This window comes from Colletotrichum fioriniae, assembly GCF_027942845.1.
Source record: "Colletotrichum fioriniae strain IMI 355084 chromosome Unknown scaffold_11, whole genome shotgun sequence".
NCBI lineage: Eukaryota > Fungi > Ascomycota > Sordariomycetes > Glomerellales > Glomerellaceae > Colletotrichum > Colletotrichum fioriniae.
The window spans coordinates 838,372-860,352 of NW_027076847.1; the positions used below are offsets into that span (position 1 = coordinate 838,372).

The 21,981-nt window shown below is 52.6% G+C and overlaps 5 protein-coding genes across 5 annotated transcripts; 3 read left to right on the forward strand and 2 right to left on the reverse strand.

Moving 5' to 3' along the window:
* Window positions 1-3,979: 3,979 nt before the first annotated feature.
* On the forward strand, window positions 3,980-8,878 carry N0V96_008857 (uncharacterized protein; the record flags this gene model as incomplete). The annotated part of the gene is made up of 2 exons (XM_053188793.2): window positions 3,980-6,827; window positions 6,885-8,878. 2 exons carry the CDS (start codon window positions 3,980-3,982, stop codon window positions 8,876-8,878), a joined length of 4,842 nt encoding a protein of 1,613 aa, XP_053053559.2.
* Window positions 8,879-10,189: 1,311 nt separating this feature from the next.
* On the forward strand, window positions 10,190-10,831 carry N0V96_008858 (uncharacterized protein; the record flags this gene model as incomplete). Its single annotated transcript, XM_053188794.1, has 3 exons — window positions 10,190-10,288; window positions 10,419-10,559; window positions 10,691-10,831. 3 exons carry the CDS (start codon window positions 10,190-10,192, stop codon window positions 10,829-10,831), a joined length of 381 nt encoding a protein of 126 aa, XP_053053560.1.
* A 344-nt stretch (window positions 10,832-11,175) lies between these two features.
* On the reverse strand, window positions 11,176-11,836 carry N0V96_008859 (uncharacterized protein; the record flags this gene model as incomplete). The annotated part of the gene is made up of 3 exons (XM_053188795.2): window positions 11,176-11,245; window positions 11,331-11,750; window positions 11,829-11,836. The coding sequence occupies 3 exons, from the start codon at window positions 11,834-11,836 to the stop codon at window positions 11,176-11,178; spliced, it is 498 nt and encodes a 165-aa protein (XP_053053561.2).
* Window positions 11,837-15,380: 3,544 nt separating this feature from the next.
* Window positions 15,381-16,556, reverse strand: N0V96_008860 (uncharacterized protein; the record flags this gene model as incomplete). Its single annotated transcript, XM_053188796.1, has 1 exon — window positions 15,381-16,556. The coding sequence occupies one exon, from the start codon at window positions 16,554-16,556 to the stop codon at window positions 15,381-15,383; it is 1,176 nt and encodes a 391-aa protein (XP_053053562.1).
* Window positions 16,557-19,176: 2,620 nt separating this feature from the next.
* On the forward strand, window positions 19,177-21,911 carry DPS1 (aspartate--tRNA ligase dps1; the record flags this gene model as incomplete). Its single annotated transcript, XM_053188797.2, has 2 exons — window positions 19,177-20,169; window positions 20,220-21,911. 2 exons carry the CDS (start codon window positions 19,177-19,179, stop codon window positions 21,909-21,911), a joined length of 2,685 nt encoding a protein of 894 aa, XP_053053563.1.
* Between the last annotated feature and the right edge of the window lie 70 nt (window positions 21,912-21,981).

The window sequence follows — 21,981 nt, forward strand, 5'->3', positions numbered from 1 at the left end:
CTTCTCCTTTGGGACAAGAGCAATGGTGGGATGGATGCATTTTGCTTTACCCCTGCAGCCTTGTCTCCTCTTGTCCCTTTTTTCTGGACACTTCTGGTCTTTGTGGTGGAAGAAGGTAAGGAAGGATTGGAGGGGACAGTGCAGGGTGATGCCCGTCAGAAAAGGAGGCTAGTCAAAGGCGGCAAGCCTGCCGTCGGTCGCGGTGTCAAGGTGTCCGGCGCTTGTAGTGTCTCGTGTCTCGCAGGCCGGCCGCGTTTTGGGGTGCCACGACGATGGCGTCCAGATCCTACACTGCCGTGGCGTGGGCTCCAGTCTGAGGGTCAATGGCGGCAGGTTCACGTCGATGATGGTTGTGGCAGATTGTTTCTCTTGCAAAAGTAAGTAGTGGCTCGGTTTCCATCATCCATGGCGCGAAGCCAAAGAGAAGCCGAAGCGAAGCGGTAGCCTTTGAAAGAGCCCAATGTCGTTCCGGAAATGAGGATGGCAATGATTGGTGGGACTGAGAGCAGTAGGAGAGAGAGAACAAGAACGTGCTCTGCAGAGAGAGAGAGATTTAGATGAAGCGGCTTTATCTTTGTTCTTCGCAGGCGGTCAAGATGGAGAAGGTGAGTATACTTGATCAAAAGTATCGGTAAGCCGGGAAGACAGAGGGTCAGACTACGCAGTAGACAGTAAAAAAAGAGTGACAGAGTATCCGTAAGGTATGGAGAAAAAGGCAATAAAACAATGCTACCAAAAACAAAAGAAGAAAGGAGGGGTTCACTGCCAACTGGGGGTAAAAGGAAAATGCGACAAGCAGTGAAAAGGAGAAAGAAACCCTGCAGTTGCAGCGGACCTGGACTCTTTACTAATTCGGGCCAGTTTGGGTGTGTGCTTTCCTCATGTTCCCCAACAGCAGCCAAGGGCAACGGCGAGAAATGACATGGAAAGGTGCGTCCTGCTGAGTCCTGGCCACATGTCGCAAGGCCCGTGACATTCTGCAACTTTCCACGTTTCTGTGGGTTTCTACCTTACCTTGAGGTAAATAGGTGCCTCGTCTTGCGAGGAAGCTTCATGCGTTGGCTCTTTCCTTGCTTCTCACAGATGCGAATATACGTACTTTTGATGTGGTGGATGAGGCAAGTGCAGCTCGAAATTTAGGATAGTGGAGGAAAGAAGGCACTGGTGGGCGTGACAGGTGTGGAGGAACATGGGATGCCCTTTAAAAAAATAAAAATAAAAACCTGGACGGAAAGACTATTCGTCTGGTGTTTCCTCTGGTATTTCTGGATCTCTTGGATCTTTCTTCAACTTGGTTCGTCATCCATACAGGGCATCGAGTAAGCTAAGGTGCCTAAGTACCTTAATACTTGCCCGTAAATATATCGACTAAGGGAAAGTCGGACGGATATTGATGCCGATGACGATTGCAGCCATCAATATCATCATCATCATCGTCGTCGTCGTCGTCCTTATTCAGCATCGGATATGATGATGTGGAATATTGGCGTCCGTGCACCCTATTGCTCTTTCCCTTGCATATTGATATTGTTGTTGTTATCGTCTCGTCTGGTGTTTCTCTTGCCTGGGCCCGACTTTTTGTTGACAGGGACAGGGACACTCCGCAACACCGACCGAGAAGAGACGCCAATATCATCAACTGGCGCATTCAAACTCCCGTATCACTTGCATCCTCTCACAGAAACTCCGGACTCCGTACTCTGTATCTGTACCCGTACATACCAAGGCACCTTGATTCATGTCGTGTCGCATGCGCTATGTAATTAGAACGTCTGCCAACATGCAGGTCCGCACAGAGACACACAAAAGAGAGTCAAGACATGCAGCACCATCAGCACCAACACGGACGCTACGTCTAATTACCTGACAGAATATGGATCCTTTCTTGGCTTTGTATCCGTACTGATCCCATAATCCGACATTCTGCAGACCTTCAACGTTGAGACCAGCCAAAAAAGATCAAGGTCTCCAGTTCCATCCATGTCCCGTCGGGAGGACCACAGTAATACTTGCCTGAGATATTGTCCGTTGTTCATTTTCTAGCTTGATTGACTAGGTTCCTATTCGTAGCAGTCCCGAATCTCATCCCCATCTGTGTCCTGAACTTCAGTCGATGGATATCCTAATCCTAATCCCTGCCCAGCCTGCCCATCAACGAGATTCTCTGTCATGCCTTGCTTGACCCTAATTACTCCGTACCTTCCTGGTGGTACCTTACTTACCTCGCTTCCGAGCTGGTAATGGCAGGTACCTGCCCGTACCTCACTAGGTACCTTATGTACCTTAAGGTAGAGAGTGGGTGTACTTTCCCTCTGGGAGCTTGGATTGCTTGTGCCCATTCCTCCTCTTCCCTTCTGCTTCTTTTCCTTCTTTGCACTTTTACCACGTGTGTATTGTGGCTTGTTGTTCATCAATAATAATACTATTTTACCAAACCAACAAACCCGCGCTCCCAGATACATACCTTGCAAGCCTTTCTCCGTAAGTAGGCCAAAAGTCAACAAACCCATCCATCCATCCATCATCCATCCACCCGTCTCGCCGTCTCCCTTCTCTAACTGCTTGTGCTTCAAGCAACCAAGCAACCGACCACCCCCCTAGTGCCCTGGCACCGCAAAACATCCGAACTGTGACGAATGCACACCTGCATCTACCGTCCCTTACCGCACCCCACCCAACCTTGCCATACGCATACTCCGTACGGATACACTACGCTTCGCATACCACTCACTCACTTCCACTCGGTACACTACACTCCAGTCTCCGCATACAGATACTTCCAGCTATATCCATGTCTACCACGCAGTCCATCCTCTGACGATCCAATTCCAACTAATAATACTTCTTAACCCTGCGCTCGCCCACTGCCAACACAACCTCGACCTGTGTTGCGCGCATCTGCGGATACCTACCAAGCTAGCAGTCGCACCGTCGCCGTTTTCTCGTCGCTAGCACAAGACAAAGTGAACCACTTCATACACCACACCCTCACCCCCATCCTCGTCCTCGCTCTCGTCCTCCACCCCTCGCCCGTCGACGGCCGATCACCACCCTCCATCCGGAGCCTAGCAAGTCCTAGGTCAGGGGAAGATTGAGGGTAGCATCCATCGCCTCTTTCGGAGCATCGTACCAACTTTCAAGGCCCGTCACTTTACCCCCCAACATTCGCCTACTCTATACCCGGTCTCAATCCCACCACTACTAGTACGAATACACGCTACCGACTACGGATACTAATACATAATCAAACCTTCCCGCGCACATTTTCCCGTTCCTCGTGGCATTCTTGGCCCTTGAATGCCCACCCGCCCATGCCAAACGGGGAAAACGGCAAAAGCACCATCAAAGAAAAAAGCAACCTGAACAGCTGCCCAGTTCAGAAAAGAAACATTGCTGCAACGTCGTCCGCTAACACCTGACACCACCCCCCAAAAGACCCAAAGAAGGGGTCCAAAAGGGGACTCGCTCGAGTCTTCATTTCGGTCACTCATTACTCGGTTGGGACTCGCTCACCCGGGAGACAAAGCCGACCCGCGACACCGAAGTTCGAACCCGGCTTTGTGGACATTGCGACGCCTGAGAAGCCCACTTTGACCGTCAGTCTGCCTGTTCAAGCCTGCCCGCCGCCTGCTGTTCAAACTTCAAGGCCTTCCCTCCAGGCTCTGGATCCTGTGAGCCCGCCGGCAGACATCGACTGATTCTTACGGCGCTGCCATCGCCACCGGATTGGATCGCTTGACTCCTGGCGTCGCATTGGATCAACCGCGTTGGACAATATTGGGGCGCGTCCCGACTCTTGTTCAGCGGCCGCACCTTGGCATCTATTTGGCGCCGGCCTGCTTGCTTCTACTACTGGCGACTATTACGGCACCTTACTGCATATGCGCCTTGCGCTTGCGCTTGATCGGATTGGATCTGGAAATGACTTGAAAACCCTTTTCGACCCCCACGATACCCTTCCGTCCCCCCCTCCTTCACCATGTACGCCGACACCCCGAGACGTTCCAGTCGTCGCCGTCCCGACCTCAACATCAACACCTCTCCTCCGCCCGCCGCCTACTCGAACAGGCCCGCCGCCGCTGTCGCCTCACGAGGAGAACCTACAGCTGCCCCTCCAGTCCCTCAAACACCACCGCCGAGTAATAGGAACAGGCCGCCGCCGCCTATTTCGTCTTCGTCCGTCGCCAAGGGCAAATCCAACAGTTCTCGGGCACTACGCGGCCCTGCTCTCTCTCGCCATGCCGACGACTCTTTCTTGGTAGACACTCCCGATTCCCCCGACAGTTTCGATATGTCCTCGAATAAAGAAAACGATAATCCCGACCAATCTCGCCCCCGCGACTCCCACGATCTTTCATTGTCCCCGCGAAACGTTACGCGCGACTCTCTCATGGCCAACATGCTCATGTCTCTCGACCAATTCTCCATGGGAGGCCCAGTCGGTGGCCCCTTTGGCAGTAGCCCGCCAAATATGCATGACGAGCCCTCCCAGCAGTACCAATACGATACCGACGGAGACGGTTTCTCTAGCTCAGTGCGAGGCGGCCGCCCCGGCCACACATACTCCTATAGTTCCGACTTTGACGCCGACGATGCGAGCAAGATATCCTCACGGGGTAGGAGAAGCAACAGTAGTTCCAACTTCCAACCTGGTCTGCATCGCATCAGCAGTATGCGCGAGCCACTGCGAAGCACCGCCAACTCCCAACGCCACATGCACTCTCGAGGTGGTAAGGGAAGCACAAAAAGTAGTAGCTCCAACAGCATTGATGCCGGCTATGCTCAAGTTCTCAGTAGCACGAGGTGGGCTTCCGGCTTCGGTGGCAGATCCTCGAGTTTCGATTATGGTCACCGACCACCGGCCCTGCAGGCCACACAACATCAAGCTCAAGCAAACGGAGCTCCATGGCACATTGAGTTCTCCAATACCTTTTTTACCGACGACTACGATGCCGCGCCGACGCCTACGGTGCCTGGCGGGCCCCGACGCATGATTCCGCCCATGACACCCCCTGCCCCGACCATTCCACAACCGCCCATGGCCGCATCCACGCCCGCAGCCGCACATGCACCATCAACTGTGGCTGTGGAGCCAGCCGAACCGCCGCCCATTGTCCTCGAACGCAAACGGTCGAGTCGGTCCGCTAAAAGCACGTCGACATCCCGCCGAGCAGACAACAACAACAAGACCAGCACTCCACGAGAAGAAGTGCCCCCAATGCCTTCATCTGTTCCGGCATCTTCAGCTGCGCCAACATCGTCGCCAGCAACCGCACCCGTCACGGCATTCGAGTCTGAGTCGGCACCCGCGCCACACGTGGGCTACGGCAAGACAAAAGAGCCCGTGCACGCAGCTCCGATTCCGACACAAGCACCGTCGCAGCAAACAAAAGAAAAACCGGGGTTTTTCAGGCGAGTCTTCGGCTCGTCTAGAAGCAATGCCTCCAACAACCCGCCCGAGGCGCAAAATTCCACAGGCATAACGTCGTCAACATCTGTGGATTCTGTTGATCAGAGGTCTGGGAACCGACCCCTACACGTTGCCAACCAAATGAAGCCATCCGCCCCCGCCCCGCCCTCGAGGGATACATCTTCATCCCATTCTCATCATCACGTGCTGCAAAAGAAACCGAGCTCCTTCTTTCGTCGCAGAAAGAAGTCTGTGTCCGCCGATGAGGTCCCTCCTGTGCCAGTTGCTGCCACTCTCGAACCGCCAATGCCCCCTTTGGTGGCCCCGATCCAGTTGCCCATCACCAAAGACAAGCTTTCTGCGAAACCAGAGCCCAGTCCAATCAGCAGTTTGCGCAGGGTTATGAACCCGTACCTTAAAGGCAGCCCGGTGACGCCAAATACGCCCTTGACACCCCAATCTGCTCCTGTGCAAACTGCCTACTCCGAAATGACCTCCGATCCCGCTCCAGCTTCGAACGGTGAGAGGGCTGAAGAACAACCACGATCCTTCTCCCCCGAGTACGACCCGAGTCCCAATGCACGGATAAGAGAAGTCCGCTCAGGATCTCGTGATGATGACAATGATTATCATCCAGAGCATGGGCGCCGAACCGATACGCCCACTAGGCCGCCCCCAGAGCCTCCCATATCGCCCGAAAAGCGAAATAACTCCTTCCTCGACATCGATGGCAGTGACAATGAGGCAGACACCGAGTCGAAGCGAGGCAAGACAAAGAAGGACAGGAACCACAAATCTGGCAAGACGAGCAAAGAACCCTCTCCGTCCCGGAAGGGGATTTCAGACCAAAAGGATGATACCATCAGAGGCAGGAAAAACAACAGACTCGCGGTCGCTCCAGCAGACTCGGATGATGAGGGCAATAAATCAACACTAATCTTGCCAATGGAGGGTACTAGGTCTGCCAGCCGAGCTTCAGGGTCTACCACCACCGAGTACAAGTCTGCAATGAGCGGCACCCCCAGCGTCCGAGTCGAAACCACCGAGAACAGCCCCAAGGTCCTTGGCACATTTGAGGCTATGAGCACCAAGCCTCTGGATGAGCCCGATTTCATCGTTGGAGACCCAACAGAAGACGACCGCCAAAAGGCACAAAAGATATATGATGGTAACGAGGACTTCATCCAGAAGGAGAAGGCCGCTGCATGGATGGGTGAAGAAGGCCCCGTCCGGCAGAGGACTTTGCAAGCGTACATGGACTTGTATGACTTTGCCGACAAGAGCATTCTCCAGAGTCTCCGCTTGATCTGCGAACGCCTTGTCTTTAGAGCAGAGACACAGCAGGTTGATCGTATCTTGGTTGCCTTTTCCAAGCGTTGGTGTGATTGCAACACCAACCACGGATTCAAGGCATCCGGTATGTTGCTTCCGTACCCCCAATAACCAAAAGAAAGCCCAAACTAACATTACACAGACGTCATTCACACAATCTGCTACTCAATCATGCTGCTCAACACTGATTTGCACCTGGCTGACATCGAGCACAAGATGACGCGGAGTCAGTTCGTCAAGAATACCATGACTACGATCACTCAGGCGGTGATTGAGGCGGCCCCCGATGCGTTTGAGCGGCCGACTATTCTACCGGGTAAATCCAATAGCGCTCTTGGAGGCGACGATTCCAGACCGTCGATCGAAGAGCGTTTTGTTTCGCGTCGACTGTCGTTCCGACCGCCGCCGAGAAACGAGGGAGACGGGTCCGGAGACCACTGCCACGACGAATGCGGGCCCTTGGTCAAGTCACCGTTCGACGGTTCGATGCGAGCTTGGGAAAGCCAGGTCGAAGTCGTCCTCAAAGACATTTACGCCTCGATCCGCGACGAACGATTGCCTCTCTTCGGTGCCGATCCGTCCAAGAACCTTGCACCCAACACCCAGAGCGGTCTCTCTGTCATTGGTATGCTGAAGCGAACGCCTAGCGTTCTGAGTAAGGCCCCGTCTGAGAGTCAGGCATCTATGCGTGGGCGCATAGCTGAAAATGGCCGTGCCAATTCTTCCAGATGGAATTCGAAGAGCAGGTCACGACCTCGTATGGGCAATCCGGGCTTCTCTTCGTCGCGAACGAGCTTCGAGGACGGAAATTCCATTTGGAGCCCTACAGTATCGTCGGCAACGTGGAGTAAGCTCTCGCTGGGCCGAACGCAAACATCGATGTCTGTGGATTCGCTCAGCTCGTCATTCCGTGGAGGCGACTATCAACAGTCCATCGGATTTGCCAACGCCCTTAGCCAGGCCGTCATCCGTGATGATGAATCCTGTCTCGGGAAGGAGCCGTCCATCATGAGTGACGAACTCAAACCCGCGCAACTCCTTGACGACGAATCGCTAGAGCTCGCCGGTCCTCCGTGGGTGAAGGAAGGTATGGTGATCCACAAGCACCACCTTGACGGCATCGAGAAGAAGGCCAAGGACCGCCACTGGAACGAGGTCTTTGCCGTCATCCAAAGAGGCCAAATGAGTATCTTTTCCTTTGGCACTAACAAGACGGGACGCAAGGGCCGCGGTCGCAATGCAACCAAGGGTCCGGCCATTGTGGGAGGCGGTAACTGGCAGGAAAATGCTACTAACCTAGGCACCTTCAGCCTCCGACAGACTCTAGCATCTACTCTACCACCGCCTGGTTACTCGAGAGCTCGCCCTCACGTCTGGGCCCTTAGCTTGCCCACGGGCGCTGTTCACCTGTTCCAAGTTGGAACCCCAGAGATTAGCAAAGAGTTTGTCACTACAGCCAACTATTGGAGCGCGCGCTTGAGCACACACCCTCTAGTCGGCGGCATCAGCAACATCGAGTATGGCTGGAGCGATGCCATTATCAACAATGCGCTGGTAACGGCTATCAACGAACAAACCGTGGGGCCGGCGACTGGGCGCCAGCGCTCCAACTCAAGGCCCGGAAGCAGCGCCGCCGGAAACCCTCGACCTAGCATGTCGAGCTTCCGCTCAGCTGCTTCACTCGACCACGGTTCCGGAGGCCCTTACAGCTCAGCCAGCCGTGGTCATAAGCTGCCTGGTGACAGGATTCACGTCGCCGAGTGGGCGCCGCCAACACAGAGCATGCGGCCCAGCAATCTACCAGAAGAGGAGCAGCTCGAAAGCCTCCTTGCCTACGTCAAGGGCATCGAAGACGAACTTCAGACGCACAATCAGCTTCGCAGCCCGATGCTGCTCGCCTTCACACCCCGCGGCAACAACGCCGTTCGCGCCATGGCAAACTGGGAGCGCAAGAGTGCCTACCTTCTTCGGGAGATTGTCAAGTTCAGGACATATGTCGACTGCTTGCAACAGGCCGAAGCGCGCAAGACTGAAATTTACGGAGAGAGAGATTTGGCTCGCAGAGCCGCGAGGGGAGAGTTGGATGAGGGAGAGATTGAATTCGACGTCGAACGAGACACGCCAATCAGGACTTAGATGGACTTGGTGCATACGCTATGCTACGGAGAACGAAGACGGGGGTGTTTGGCGGGAAAAATATGAGCGGTTCACGCGCGCGCAGAGAGTCGAGCCCACGACGATATGACCACATTGGACTCTAGGAGTTTGAGTTTGGGTGGGCGTCTCTTGGGCGTTGGTTTTTGGCACACATCATCTTTTGTTTTGTCTTTTCTTCACTTCTTTTTATTTGTACAAACATAGTTTGATACCCAGACTTTTGTCAACGAGCCCGCTCCTACAACGTTTCCTGTCGTTTCACGGTGGGGAGCCGCGGGGAGGAGGCGTTTTTTCTTTTATTACACGGTGGCTTCGGGTGTTTGTCTTCTTCCGTCTGGTGGGAGACGTGCCTTGCCTTTACAAGAGACAGGTAGGGGCTCATTATAAATTGGGTGCACGGCATGGCGGTCCAGTGTTCTCGCTGAGCGAACAATTTTGCAGACACAACACGGCACAACACGGCCTTGCTCGCATTGGGAGGAATCGGCTCGTCTCTGATTAATGAGGTGTAAATAGTAATACGGAGCAGTAGGATAAGAAAAAAATAAAACGGGGAAATAACTCTGGTTTGGACTTTGCTCTTCTCCGCCTTTGGTTTAATTGATGCTTTCGTGAAGCTGTGAGGTGGGAGGTTCTGGTTTAGGGGACGGTTATGGTCTAAGAAAGCTCCTTACTTCGGCCCCTTTGCCCTCATTCCTGAATTTCAAGTGCTTCCGGAGCGATATCGTTTAACCTTCTCGTCCGTATCAACTCCGCGATGACAATTCGAGCAGTGTTTGACTCCTGGAATTGATCTTGTGCCAAATGAACTACGTCCAATTGGTTGAAATGTTCCCACCAGCCTATCCGCTATCTCCCACTTGGGGTGTGCGTGGGGCTCCGGGAATGACTGCTTGCTTTCTTTCACGTCATCCATCCACTCGGCATTCGGTATTTTTACCCCACCATTTCCCAACCTACAACTCAGTTCTCCGATCTTCAACTACCTACAACTAGGTTTCTTCTATCTAGATTGCCACCCGAATTAATACTGAAAAGACTCACCGCAAATTCGAGAATACTTTGATCAACTCTGTACTAAGCCCCTCACAAGAGTTAGTTGAGTCCCTGTTCAAGCTAGCATAACCAGTAGCGAGTGAAGACTCACAAGCTTTCACATGTCAACACATACAGCGGAACTGACAAACACCTCCCAGCCCTGCCCCCATTCCCACTCAAAAGTACTCGGATATGGATCCCTCACAAAACGCCAACTCCCTACCCCCGGAAGCAATCGCCCTCGCGGGACGAATGTACGACGCTGCGCGGAAAGGGGATCTCGCCATTTTCCAGCAGGCTTTGCCGGCTGGATTGCCGGCCAACATGACGAATGAGAAGGGGGATACATTGGTATGTACTTTTTTTTACTATTGCCCGCATTCTGAAAATTGCAGAAAAGAAACAAAAAAAAAATGCCTTTTTGTTTGACTGCGTTCACAAATCTTTTGCTGATTAGCGTTTCTTACTTGAACATGTGTAGCTCATGCTGGCCGCGTATCACGGACACGCAGAGCTGGTGAAGTTGCTCATCCAGCACGGGGCTGATGCGAATCGGTTGAATGATCGGGGCCAGAGTCCCCTTGCTGGGGCGGTTTTTAAGCAGGAGGATAAAGTCATCGAGGTTCGTTGATATCAACCTGCTGCTTTGCCCTACTTACCTCACCTCCGCCGATAATGAGATACCTGAAGCGGCGTCGTTCTCATTTCCTGGTCACCGCCTAGATCATGGTGTTCTGACACGTTCGCAAATAGGTGCTACTCGAGGGCGGCGCGGATCCGGATTATGGTGCTCCGAGCGCGTTGCAGTGTGTTGCCATGTTCAAGCAGGAGGAGAAGTGGCAAACCAAGTTTGAGTCTGCGCCGGGTCGGGGAAAGGCTGTAACAGAATCATGAGATGGGAGAGCACGCAGGAGACAGAAAAATTGACAGTATTATCTTCCTTTGCCACGCACATTCCATAAAGCTGCAGGAAGCTCATTGTAGTCGAACCTCAGTAGAAATGGAGCCATACTCTCTCTGACAGGCCGGCATCGCCTGATATGATTTAGTGACGAAGATACGTTGATGACGACCTATCTTTGTGAAGAAGCCAGGCACGCGGTGGTGGACTAGGCCGTATAGCACTTTACATAGAATTGGATAAATCCAGAGGTCTTGAATAGACATTGCGGGAGCCTGTAATCCTTTGACTGGAACTACGTTTGTCTTCCAAAAACCGAAGCCTCTATAGAATTTTTTCATACCGCCGGTGGCGACCCTCCATTGTTTTCCTCCTGTTCGAAGGGCTTCTGAGCGTAAACAACGTGGCTATCAGACATGTTAGCCTCAACATCGGTTTAAACTCACAAAAGGAATCAAGAAAAGTGGGGGCGGAAAGGAGAAACCAACGTACTGATCAAAAATGGCATGGCACGCGCCCTCCTTTAACTCCTTCCGAACTCTTGCGAGCAAAACCATGACTTCCTCCCTGGTCTGTCCCAAGAACCCGCAGAAGATTTTCAGCGTGAAGCCCTCCAGGCCTTCGAGGAGCTGAACCAAGTTCAACATGCCGACGTCGGCGTAGTACTCGTCCTTTGCCCAGGGCCCGATAGGGACTTTGAACCGCTGGTGCGTGACGTTTTGGAACCCGGCGTCCCGGACCCAGCCTTCGAGCTGGGGGCCCGGGCGTGCGGTACGGCCCATGGCCTCGCAGGCGTCAATGTACTGCCTGTTCCACTGGCGCGTGGCGTGGTCATCTGTGTAGGTGCCGTCGTCTGAGTAGTAGAGTCCGTCCATATCTTGGATCTCGACCCATCCGCCTGGGTTGACGTTGCTAAAGCGTTTCATAGTTAGTAGGTGTAAGGCGACCAAGAAGAATTGTTGAAACTGAATCATATCTCGGGCTACTTACTCATACATGTTTCTTATGAGTCTAGGCCAGTCTTGAATTGAGATGAGCATGTATCGACAAAAGATGTAGTCGTATTTGTGCTCGTTGATCCAAGGGCTCTCGACATCGTCAATTTCGAACCTCACGTTCGCCGGGACCCTTGACAAGTCAGTAAGATTATCCCTGAGTAAATGCGCACTTTTCTTACCATCCAGGCTGAATGGGACTTAAGTCGTTTCCGATAATCTGTTTGGTGTTTCAGCATCACTTCGCGATTCAGCTCACTTGAAGACACTAACCTCGGCGTTTTCGAAAATGTCGCCCATTTCCACTGACCCTGCATTAAATCCAAGTCAGCATCGTCTTTCATCAAAGAGCGAGGGGTTGTATCGGGTTTTCCTTTTCTCACAAATTCCAGTGCCTGTCCCAATGTCCAAGACCCGATGAAGAGTTTCCGCCCTGAGGGGCGCCAGGAACAACCTGTTGCCAATTGATCTGACCATGAGTGCGTGGGCTATATCCATGCGTTCCATTTCGCGCTGCATGAGTTTAGAGTCTTTCAGATTCCAAGATTGGTTTATGGATTTTCAACAAACCTCATCGTTTGGAAAGGAATAGGCTATGGACACCACGTGAGTCAGACCAAGTAGCAAAGAGCGACAACCCGAAAGCACACTCACATCCTGGTCGGAATGCGTGATATCTTCGTCCATATTCGACCGGGTAGTCGACAACACTCGAAGTTAGGGACGCGGAGTAGTTTGTTCTGTTTCAATCTTCATCAGCTTTTAACAGCACGCAAGATGGGAAGTTGCGCATACATCCTTTCATCAATGGTAGACCCGTCAGTCTAGGAAAGCCATTAGTTCACTCTTGTTTTGGCACGGGAAAGGTGAATAAACAAACGCTAGCTCCATCATCACTCGCTTCGATAAGGCCGGGAGTATTGGCTGTTGGCGTTGCTGCTGTTCCTGGTGACGAGCTTTGAACCGCCACGGGACTTGCTGGCGTGGGTGTTGCGACCGGCTCAAACGTTGCGGTTGGCCCAGTTGTCTCGGCTGGCTCCGAAGAGACGGTCGCCCCAGACGCCGCGACCGGTCCAGATGTTGCGATCGGTTCAGACGTCTCGGCTAGCTCCGACGAGACAGTCGCTCTAGGCGTCGCGACCGCTTCAGATGTGTGTGCCGGTGGAGAGGCCACAGCTGGGGGGGGTGCAACGGTTTGAACAGCTGCATCGACACCAGCCACATTGGCCTGAGGAGTCGTAGGATGAGGTGAGGGTGAACCAGCCATCTCTTGTGTCTCAGTCATACCAACTGGACCAGTGCCGCGGCTGAGATAGATGTCACCCGTGATGTAAAGAAATAAACAAGTGAACGAAGAAAACCAGCCAACTGACCCAAGTGGTTTGCTCTCTCTTTTGAAGGAAGATTGAACTGGTTGGGAGCATCTCACGGACAGGGATCTCGTTTCGATGTCCCACCTGTTGGTGCAAGCAGGATGATGCCCAGCCGTACGAAGGCAGGAAAAGTGTCTCCATTTGGTCTAGAGTATCCCCGGGCTTGCATTACTTCAAGGATCTGAGTAGATATCCTCACCAATCGATGGCTACCGCGTCTGCCATCCCCGTAGCCCGTCCGCTCGGAAGTTGGAACTGCATACACAACTCACGTCCGCCGCATCATCGACCCAGCGATGCATTTTACCCCTCTCTGCCAAGATGGGCGGGTAAACGCGCCTTGCCGTAAAAGATGATACTAGAAGAAAGAAACAAGGGCAGGAGATGGACCGATGGTAGCATTCGCTTCATTTCCAACAGACTCTCGAGGAAAGAATTGCAAAAAAGGGTGAAAATTATCCCAATCACCATTAGTATTGCAATCGAGTTTTCTCATCTTGTGCTTGAAGAGGACGCAAGAAGAACTTTTCTTTCATCATATCACTATTCCGAAGACCTCGTTGGCCGTCACGTCTAATTGTTTTCAGCACTTTCAAGGAGGGGCGGGCTTGCTGCTTCATCGGAGGAAGCTGCCGCCTCCGCGATGCGAATATCTTACAAATTGAATCACATCATGAGTCTGATTTCTTCTGTTGTCTCGAAACTCTCAAGTCAAGAAGTGTATCAAAGACAACATAATCATATCAAAATGCAACATCTTCCAAAGACAAGATAATTGATAATGACTTTCTGAGCTGTGTTCCTCGCAAGAACCTACCACATTCTGCGAACTGAGGCTCGACCTGTCAATGTCTTTCGTTCGGTAGGTATTATTGACGACTGTGAGTGTCTCGCAACTTCCGCGCGTTTCTGGTACAGATGGAAGAATATGATCTAATTAGGTGCGAAGTACCTTGAGTTTGATTCTGCAGACCGAGTCACGGGTAAGCTGTTGATGTTCAACTAAGAAGAGCGTCTGGAGATTTCTTCGCATTACCAGTCATCCGCTGTGGCTGTAAGTTTACTTTGGAATCCAGTCGACTCACTAGAGATATATTCTTTATTTCCAGCATTATGACACCAAACTACATATCAAAACATTAGCCTTATACCGAAGCTAGCTATCCCAACTCCAAGGGTTGTAAAGTTGCTCCTTATTTCTTGCCGGAAATTCTCCAGTCTTGGACTGTATTGGTTTCTATTTCATCCATGTCTTGTGGTTGTATATTTCTGGAAAGACCAGGTCACCGGCTTTTGCTGTCTTGTAGTTGAACAGATTGTAGACGGAAGAAAGTCTCCACAGGTAATGTGTTTGCGCTCTCTACGTTTTCTCCTTCTATTTGTGTTCTATAGAATGAATCATGAAGAATTCTGGATAATTCATATCTACGACAAGCAGTTGATTGTAGGGTGAGTTCTAGTGATGAGCCTTCCAGTCTCGAACTGCCACATTACGCATACGAATCTACCCATACCTCAAAAGCGCAGCTAGCGAGAGGAAAAATAATCCAGGACCTATCCTCAAGAATTTAACATACCCAACATCCAAGACTCACTGCGCCATGTTTATGATATCCCATCTCCATCTATTAAAATAACTCGCCAGCTCTCGATCAGTATCTAATACAGTACTCTGATTAAAAACCTACCTTTAACGTCAACATAAGAAAGCGTTGCAAGCCGCAATAATCGCCGCGGGGCGCCGCAGCCTGCACTACACGTCATTTTTTAAAAAAAAATACCCTAGCGAATAAGAAAAGCCACAAGCATCCGTAGTCTTGAGGTGTAAAGTCAAATGGGTAGATTCGGCGGCGTACGCGTGACGTTGGCGTTGGCCTTCCACGAATCAAACATCTTGGCAAGGTGGCTTAAAAGGTTATTTTTTCAACGTCACCTAGAACTTCACCGCCCACTTTGAACGTGCCATCAGAAAAGAGTCGTTAGAGATAGTGCGATATGCATTCAGTTTTATTTCTGCTTGGGAATCTGAGCATAAAGTGGCACAGGTTTGTACGGGTACTTCGAAGGTCTTCAGTCAATGCTCATAATTAAGTATCTACTCCGCTCAAATCATCTGGCAATCAATATACGGTCCAAAGGTATCTTTCTAGCACCAATAGCCAGGGATCTAATCCTCACTCTAGCCTCCACGTCATCCCTGTATTATCAAACCATTCTTCAATGGCTGTGATGGCTTCGTTGTACTCAACCATGACCGTCTCCTTGGGCGCGAACGGCGGAGGCTTATCCCAGGCGTGCTTCTCAGCCTCGACAACACGTGTGCTGACCCGGCGACCGCGGGATCTTACTCTCTCCGCAAAGGCCTGCCCCTCCAATAGCAACATGTCGTGCTCGCACATGCACAGGTGTACTGGTGGCAGGCGATCTATCATCTCGTCTGTCATGAGACCAGGTGACAGGCGCGGATCACCACGTTCGGACCTTGGTCTGGGAGGATATATGTACGACGCATCAAAAAGGTCAGTCATGCCCTTGGGAAGAGTCATTTCTGGCTTTCCACATGTCTTGCGCTTCTGGGGCCTGGTCATGGTCCAATCCAAGAGTGGGTAGAACAAGACTATGCCGGAGATGTCGGGAACAGGTAGTTTAAACTTGTATCCCCACCGATTAGGGTCCTGGAGAATGTTCCAACTGGCAAGGGCCAGTGTGCCTCCAGCCGAGAAACCCGACAGCACGACCTTGTCTGTGTCGATGCGGAATTCTTCGGCACGTGCGACGATCTGAAGAATAGAGTCGGCGGAGTCCTCCACCGGTGTGGGGAAGGGATAACCCGGGGCCAGACGGTAGCTCACGGAGAAGACGACGGCATTGAGAGCCGTGGCTACGGCGCCAGCCCAGCGGGCATCATCTGTGCCCTGTCCGAGGATGAACCCCCCGCCGTGAAAGTTGATGACCGCAGGGATCTTGCCGGTGGGTTTGCTGGAGGAGGTGGTGGGAGGAAGATAAACATCGACCCTGATCTTCTCCTTGCCGGCCCACTCTGAGAGGGTAGAGTCTAGCCAGATGACTCTATTCGCAGCCGGTGGGACGGGAGCGGACAGGTTCTGCAGGCCGAAGGCAAAGGCGGCCCCCGAGCGTAGGGCAACAGCATTGGCCGTCAGGCGCCATCGGGCGATATTTTCAAGTGGATTGTCGTACTCATCGTCGGAAGCGCCGGCTATGCTACTGGCGACGCTATTGGCCTTGCTCGCGGCCTTACTCTCAGGCTTTCGTTCTTTCCTACTGGCTCTACTCTCTTTGGAGACGTTGGAGATGTTGGAAATGGTGCGAGTAAGCTTGCTCTGTAGCATCGGGAACACGGACTGCTCGGAGCGCGTGCGGGAGTCAGGAGGATTAAACTAGTGGGTATTGGTAAGGCTGGCAGGCAACGAGGGACGATCGGACATTCAAACGGACAATGAATCAAATGTCTCAAAGGTCGCAAGCGGTGAGAGGGTCAGGTAAACAGTAACGTGCCGGGTGTATCGGAAGGGGTTCGATTGATAATAGGTCGATAGGATGGAAGAGAGGAACGGGAAAGATGGGAGGATGGGAGAGAATGTGACAAATCAAGGGTGCGCAAGGAATCTTCGGGATGCGTCGTTGAGCAAAGACTGTTAGTCTGGAGGGCTACAGGCTGCAAAGGAACGGCAAAGGTGTTCCGCTGGCGGGAAGCTAAGGATCCCGGGCGGGTGGGAGGAGAAGCATCAGGTGTCGTTGACGTTGAGGGAGGGTTTTCTTGGCAGCGGTGCCTTGCCCTGCTTGGCTTGGTGTGTGTGATGCAATGTACGGATACCCAGTAAGGTATGTAGATGTGGCCGGTGTGGCTCAGGTGAAGATCAACAGGCAAGGTAGCTGTGGCTGAGTTTGACGTCGTAGTGATGAAGCATCTTTGGTCGGACAAGGCAAATAGGTATCAAGGCAGTGTCTATGTACGCGTGTTAGGGGGTTTAGAAAACATGCAAACCTGAGACGAAAGCAAACAATCACACAGCAATAACATCAGCCGAGGCGGTAGGCTGGGTGTGCAATTTTCCGAGGCAGGAAAGGAAGGCATCGAGATGGGATGTCATGATGAAAATGACAGCACCAGAAATCAGTCAATCAGTAAAAGGCAGTTGCGCTTGCGGTACGAGTGTGTGAGAGAGGTGAGGTCAAGATGAGGTTGAATGGAGGAAGGGACTGCCACGGTGGCTAGTGAGGCGGCGAGTTTCACTACCTTAGGGAGGTGGTGCCGAGGGACTTTGACGTCATTTTGGGGCCGTTTTTGGGCCATTTTGGTGCGGGTGTGGGGCCGTCGTTTCCGGGATGCCGGAGCCAACTCACCATGGACTCTAGACTTTAAAGTACCTACAACCTTTTGTCTTGCTGTCTTTGCTTCCAGACGATGCTAGAAGCCTAACCAATGGGACCATCTTTTACGCAGTAGACAATATTTTACATCCTGGTCCGGCACTGCTTCAATGAGTCGATACTACGATGGTAACCCCGCTGCCCCGACAAGCAGCCAAGCACTCTTGTAAACGGGAAGGAGCGGACCTGCTTCTGGGACGATCCCCGGAGCAAACGGTCCACGAGTGACCATGATGCCTAGGGCACATTTCTAAGGTACCTAAAGTAAGGTAAGGCAAGGTATCTCAAGGTATGGAAGGAGTGTGTCAGCCGCGCAGAATTTCGGAGCCGATGTCCGTGACCTTGCCGGCTTCTATTCCATTTTCAACCAGATCTTCTTCCCTTTTCCCCAAGCTCCCTTCCTCCCGTCGACATGCCTTTAAGTCGCGATGTACTCGGTACTCTGCACCTTCTGTACCTCCAAAAGATAAACAATACGTATCGTTTGGCCCCACAGCCAATGACGTCCCGCTGACACCACACGGCCGAAGCTTCCTCGAGAAAACAGAGGAAACTTTGACGGGGATTGGAGCTCCAAAAGAATGGAAAGAGACGGGACGATTCCACTCAGTCTCGACCCACGACCGCTCTTGGGCCGCTCTTGTCCGATGCGATGCGATGCGATCGATGGCTTTGTACCTCCACCTGCACTCGCACTTGCAATTGCACTTGAAGCGTCAGGCGTCTTTTTTTCGGCAAACTTTTTCCTCTTTCTTTCTGCTCGTGGACCCTCGTGCTCACCGTATCTGTAGTCTACTTTTTCCTTCTACCGTCTATGTTCTCCAAGTAAAGGCTAGCTACAAAGACAGGGTACCAAGCGGTACTCGAGACAATAGCTTCTCACCGGGTACAGAGTACAGGGTGAAGGTACCATGGCATTCTTTCTCGCTTGACCATTTCTTGACGTATCTTCCCCTGCTTACCAGCCCAGACGCGATGTCACTTACCTTAATCTGCATCATCCAGGCCCTGCCACGATGCCGTGCAAGCGTCTTGGGTCACCTATTGCGCGGTCGGTTCTACCCTACCTTGCCTTATAGGAGCCAAGCCTAGTCGAAGGGCAGCTCCGCGCATCTCCCGAGGCTCGGCCTCCCTGCTCATTGCCTTTGCCAAGTACTGGGTACACGTCGCCCAAAGTCTATCAAGTACACGCGAGAGCCCACCTTGTGCCCATGCGGAGCTTGAACGCTCGACGGCCGCGATGAACCATGACGGAGTCCGACTGTTGTGTCATTATCAATCTTTTTTCTCTTTTCCTTTCCCTTCGGTCCCGTTGGCTAGTCCCGGTCACGTTCACACCCTCGCAAACCTCCGCCCTTCCGCTTCCCCTCTGCATTGCTTTATACCTTGCTTCCCGCACTCCAGCTACCCTGACGTCTCCTCTCCGTCTCCAGTATAAGCTATTCAGGACAAACGACTCTACCTGCCTTGACTGAGACAAGAAATAGTCTTGTTGTCACTCACACCTGCAAGTAAGCTACTCGCACATAGACACCACTCTCATTCAAACTTCGTCTCGAGGACCACAAAGCAAGTACCATGACGGAACACGAAGTTCCACGGCGTTCATCGAGCACGCTCTCCCGCATAGCGCAAAGGTTCTCATTCTCTACCAAGACGTCGCCATCTCCAACACCGACCCAGACGAAAACGACTCTATTCGAAAAGACTCGAGCCTCGAGTTCCACTAGCCAATCAAGCAAGTCTAGCAAGTCGAGCACCGGACGAAGTCCAGCACGAAGCGGCGAGCTGAGGCGTCAACAAAGGGGTGAAAAGCTTCTTCGCCAAGAGGAAGAGAAGCGCGAACTGGAAGAGCGCCGTAGAATCGAATACGAACAAGCCCGCAGTGTCGAGGATGAAGAGACTCGAGCACGCTATGGCGAAGGCGACGAGGGAGACTACCCGACCGAGCTCACGACCATCGGCGAGGCTGTCAAGCTGGATATCAACACAAAGGTGACCTTTCGAGCGAGAATCCACACTCAGCGGAACATCTCGAAGCATCTAGACTTCATTCTCTTTCGTGATCAAACCGACACCGTCCAAGGCGTTCTGGCACACACGACGCCAAACATGGTGAAATGGGTTCAAAGGCTGCATCCTGAATCCATCGTTCAGGTATCTGGGACTTTGAAGAAGCCCGTCCAGGAAGTCAAGTCTGCGCACCACCACCATGTCGAGGTAGACGTCTACTCCATCCATCTTCTCAACCCAGCCAAGGCACCTCCTTTCACCAACTACCAACCACCAGAGAGCATGAACTTTAGGTTAAACAACCGCATTCTCGACTTGAGACACCCTAGCAATCAAGCACTCTTCCGCGTGAGGGCCATGATTACACGCAAATTTCGCGAAACACTGGACAACAGTGGCTTCATCGAGATCCAAACTCCCAAGCTACAGCCAGCAGCCACCGAGAGCGGTGCCGAGGTGTTCAAACTGAACTACTTTGGACGGCGCGCATTCCTGGCGCAGAGCCCTCAGCTGGCAAAGCAGATGGCCATCTCTGCAGACTTTGGCAAGGTGTACGAAGTAAGTGATTTTATCCTGGCCGGACAATTGACATGTACTTACACATCTAGGTCGGTCCCGTTTTCCGAGCCGAAAACTCCAACACGCATCGCCATCTAACCGAATACACCGGACTCGACATCGAGATGAAGATCCACAAGCATTATCACGAGCTCATCAGAGTCATTGACCAAGTGCTCAAGAACATCTTCACAGCAGTTCAGACGATGCCCGAACTAAAGATCATTCGTGAGCGGTTCCCGAGCGAAGACCTAGTCTGGTTGGACGAGACACCCATCATCCCGTTCCCCGAGGGATTGCAGATGCTCCGTGACGATGGCCGTGACGTGGCCGAAGAAGATCTTTCGACGCCAGATGAGATTCGGCTGGGTGAACTGGTCAAGCAGAAGTATGGAACCGACTACTACATCCTGGACAAATTCCCTGCCAATGCCCGCCCATTCTACACACACAAGGCAGAAGATCCGTTCTGGACCAACTCCTTTGACATCTTCATTCGCGGGCAAGAAATCTGCACCGGAGGTCAACGCATCAACGATCCTACAGAGCTGCGCAAGAATATGGCCGACAAGGGTATCTCGGAAGACGAGATGGCCGAGTACCTGGAAGCCTTCGACCTTGGTGCTCCTCCCCATGGGGGCGCTGGTCTTGGTTTGGATCGGGTTGTGTTCCTTCTCCTGAACCTAGGAGACGTACGATATGGTACTCTCTTTTACCGCGACCCGAAGTCGTTGCCCATGCGGTCGTTCACTCTGCCACACCCGAATGCCGACACCACCAAGGCTTGGGCAGGGAAGGAGATGCCACGACTAGAGGAACTCATTGCCAATTACGGCGATGCTAGCAACACTTCATGGCTTGACGAAAGGTTCGAACTATGGCGACACAGCAGTGGTGCCGCTGTTGGCTATGTCAAGCGCGGCAAATTTGCCATGATTACAGGAGACCCTCTCTGCGACCGTGGTCAATACGAAGAGGTCATCCCAGCTTTCATTGACTTCGTCAAAGATGAGCTTAAGTTGACGCCCGTGTGGATGTTGGTTTCCAACAAGGTTCAGGAAATTCTGGGGCGCCGCATCGGCTGGCGAACCATGAGCTGTACCGTAGAGCAGCGGGCCGACGCCGATCAGCACACCACGCCCGACGGCCGCGCCGCTCGCCGCGTCAAGAAAGAAGGCATCAAGGTCCATGAGATCAAGCCTGACGAAGATTTCATGAGGCGTGCCGATCAGTCCATCGAGGCTTGGAAGGAGAAGCGCAAGGGAAAGACTCAGGTCCATCTCACTGAGATCCGCCCCTGGATCGACCAAGCTCATCGCCGCTACTTCGCCGCCGAAAAGGACGGCAAGGTCCTGTCCATGGTCGTGCTCGCGCAGCTCGCGCCCCGGTACGGATGGCAGGTCAAGTGGGCGCTCGACTTCCCCGACGCTCCCAACGGAACGATTGAAGTCCTCGTTGAGCACGCGCTCTCGTCCATCTCCGGCCCCGTCACCTTTGGTGCTGGCGTCAGCGAGAAATTCATTCCCGGCGAGCACCTGCACGGTGTCAGGGCTAAGTTCCTCAGCAAGACCTATGCCGGCATCGTCAAGAGTCTGGGTCTCGGCAAGAAGGCCGAGTTCAGAGACAAATTTGGAGTCCTAGGAGAGCAGGTGTACCTCTGCTATCCGCGCCGCGGAGTCAGCCTCTTTGATCTCAAGCAGGTTGTCAATTTTTTCATGGATGAAGACGAGGCCAAGGTTTGAGCCCATTGAGGTCGTTGACGACAGTAGGAGTGAGACGCATGGAGTTGAATTCGCGACATTACAGGCATGG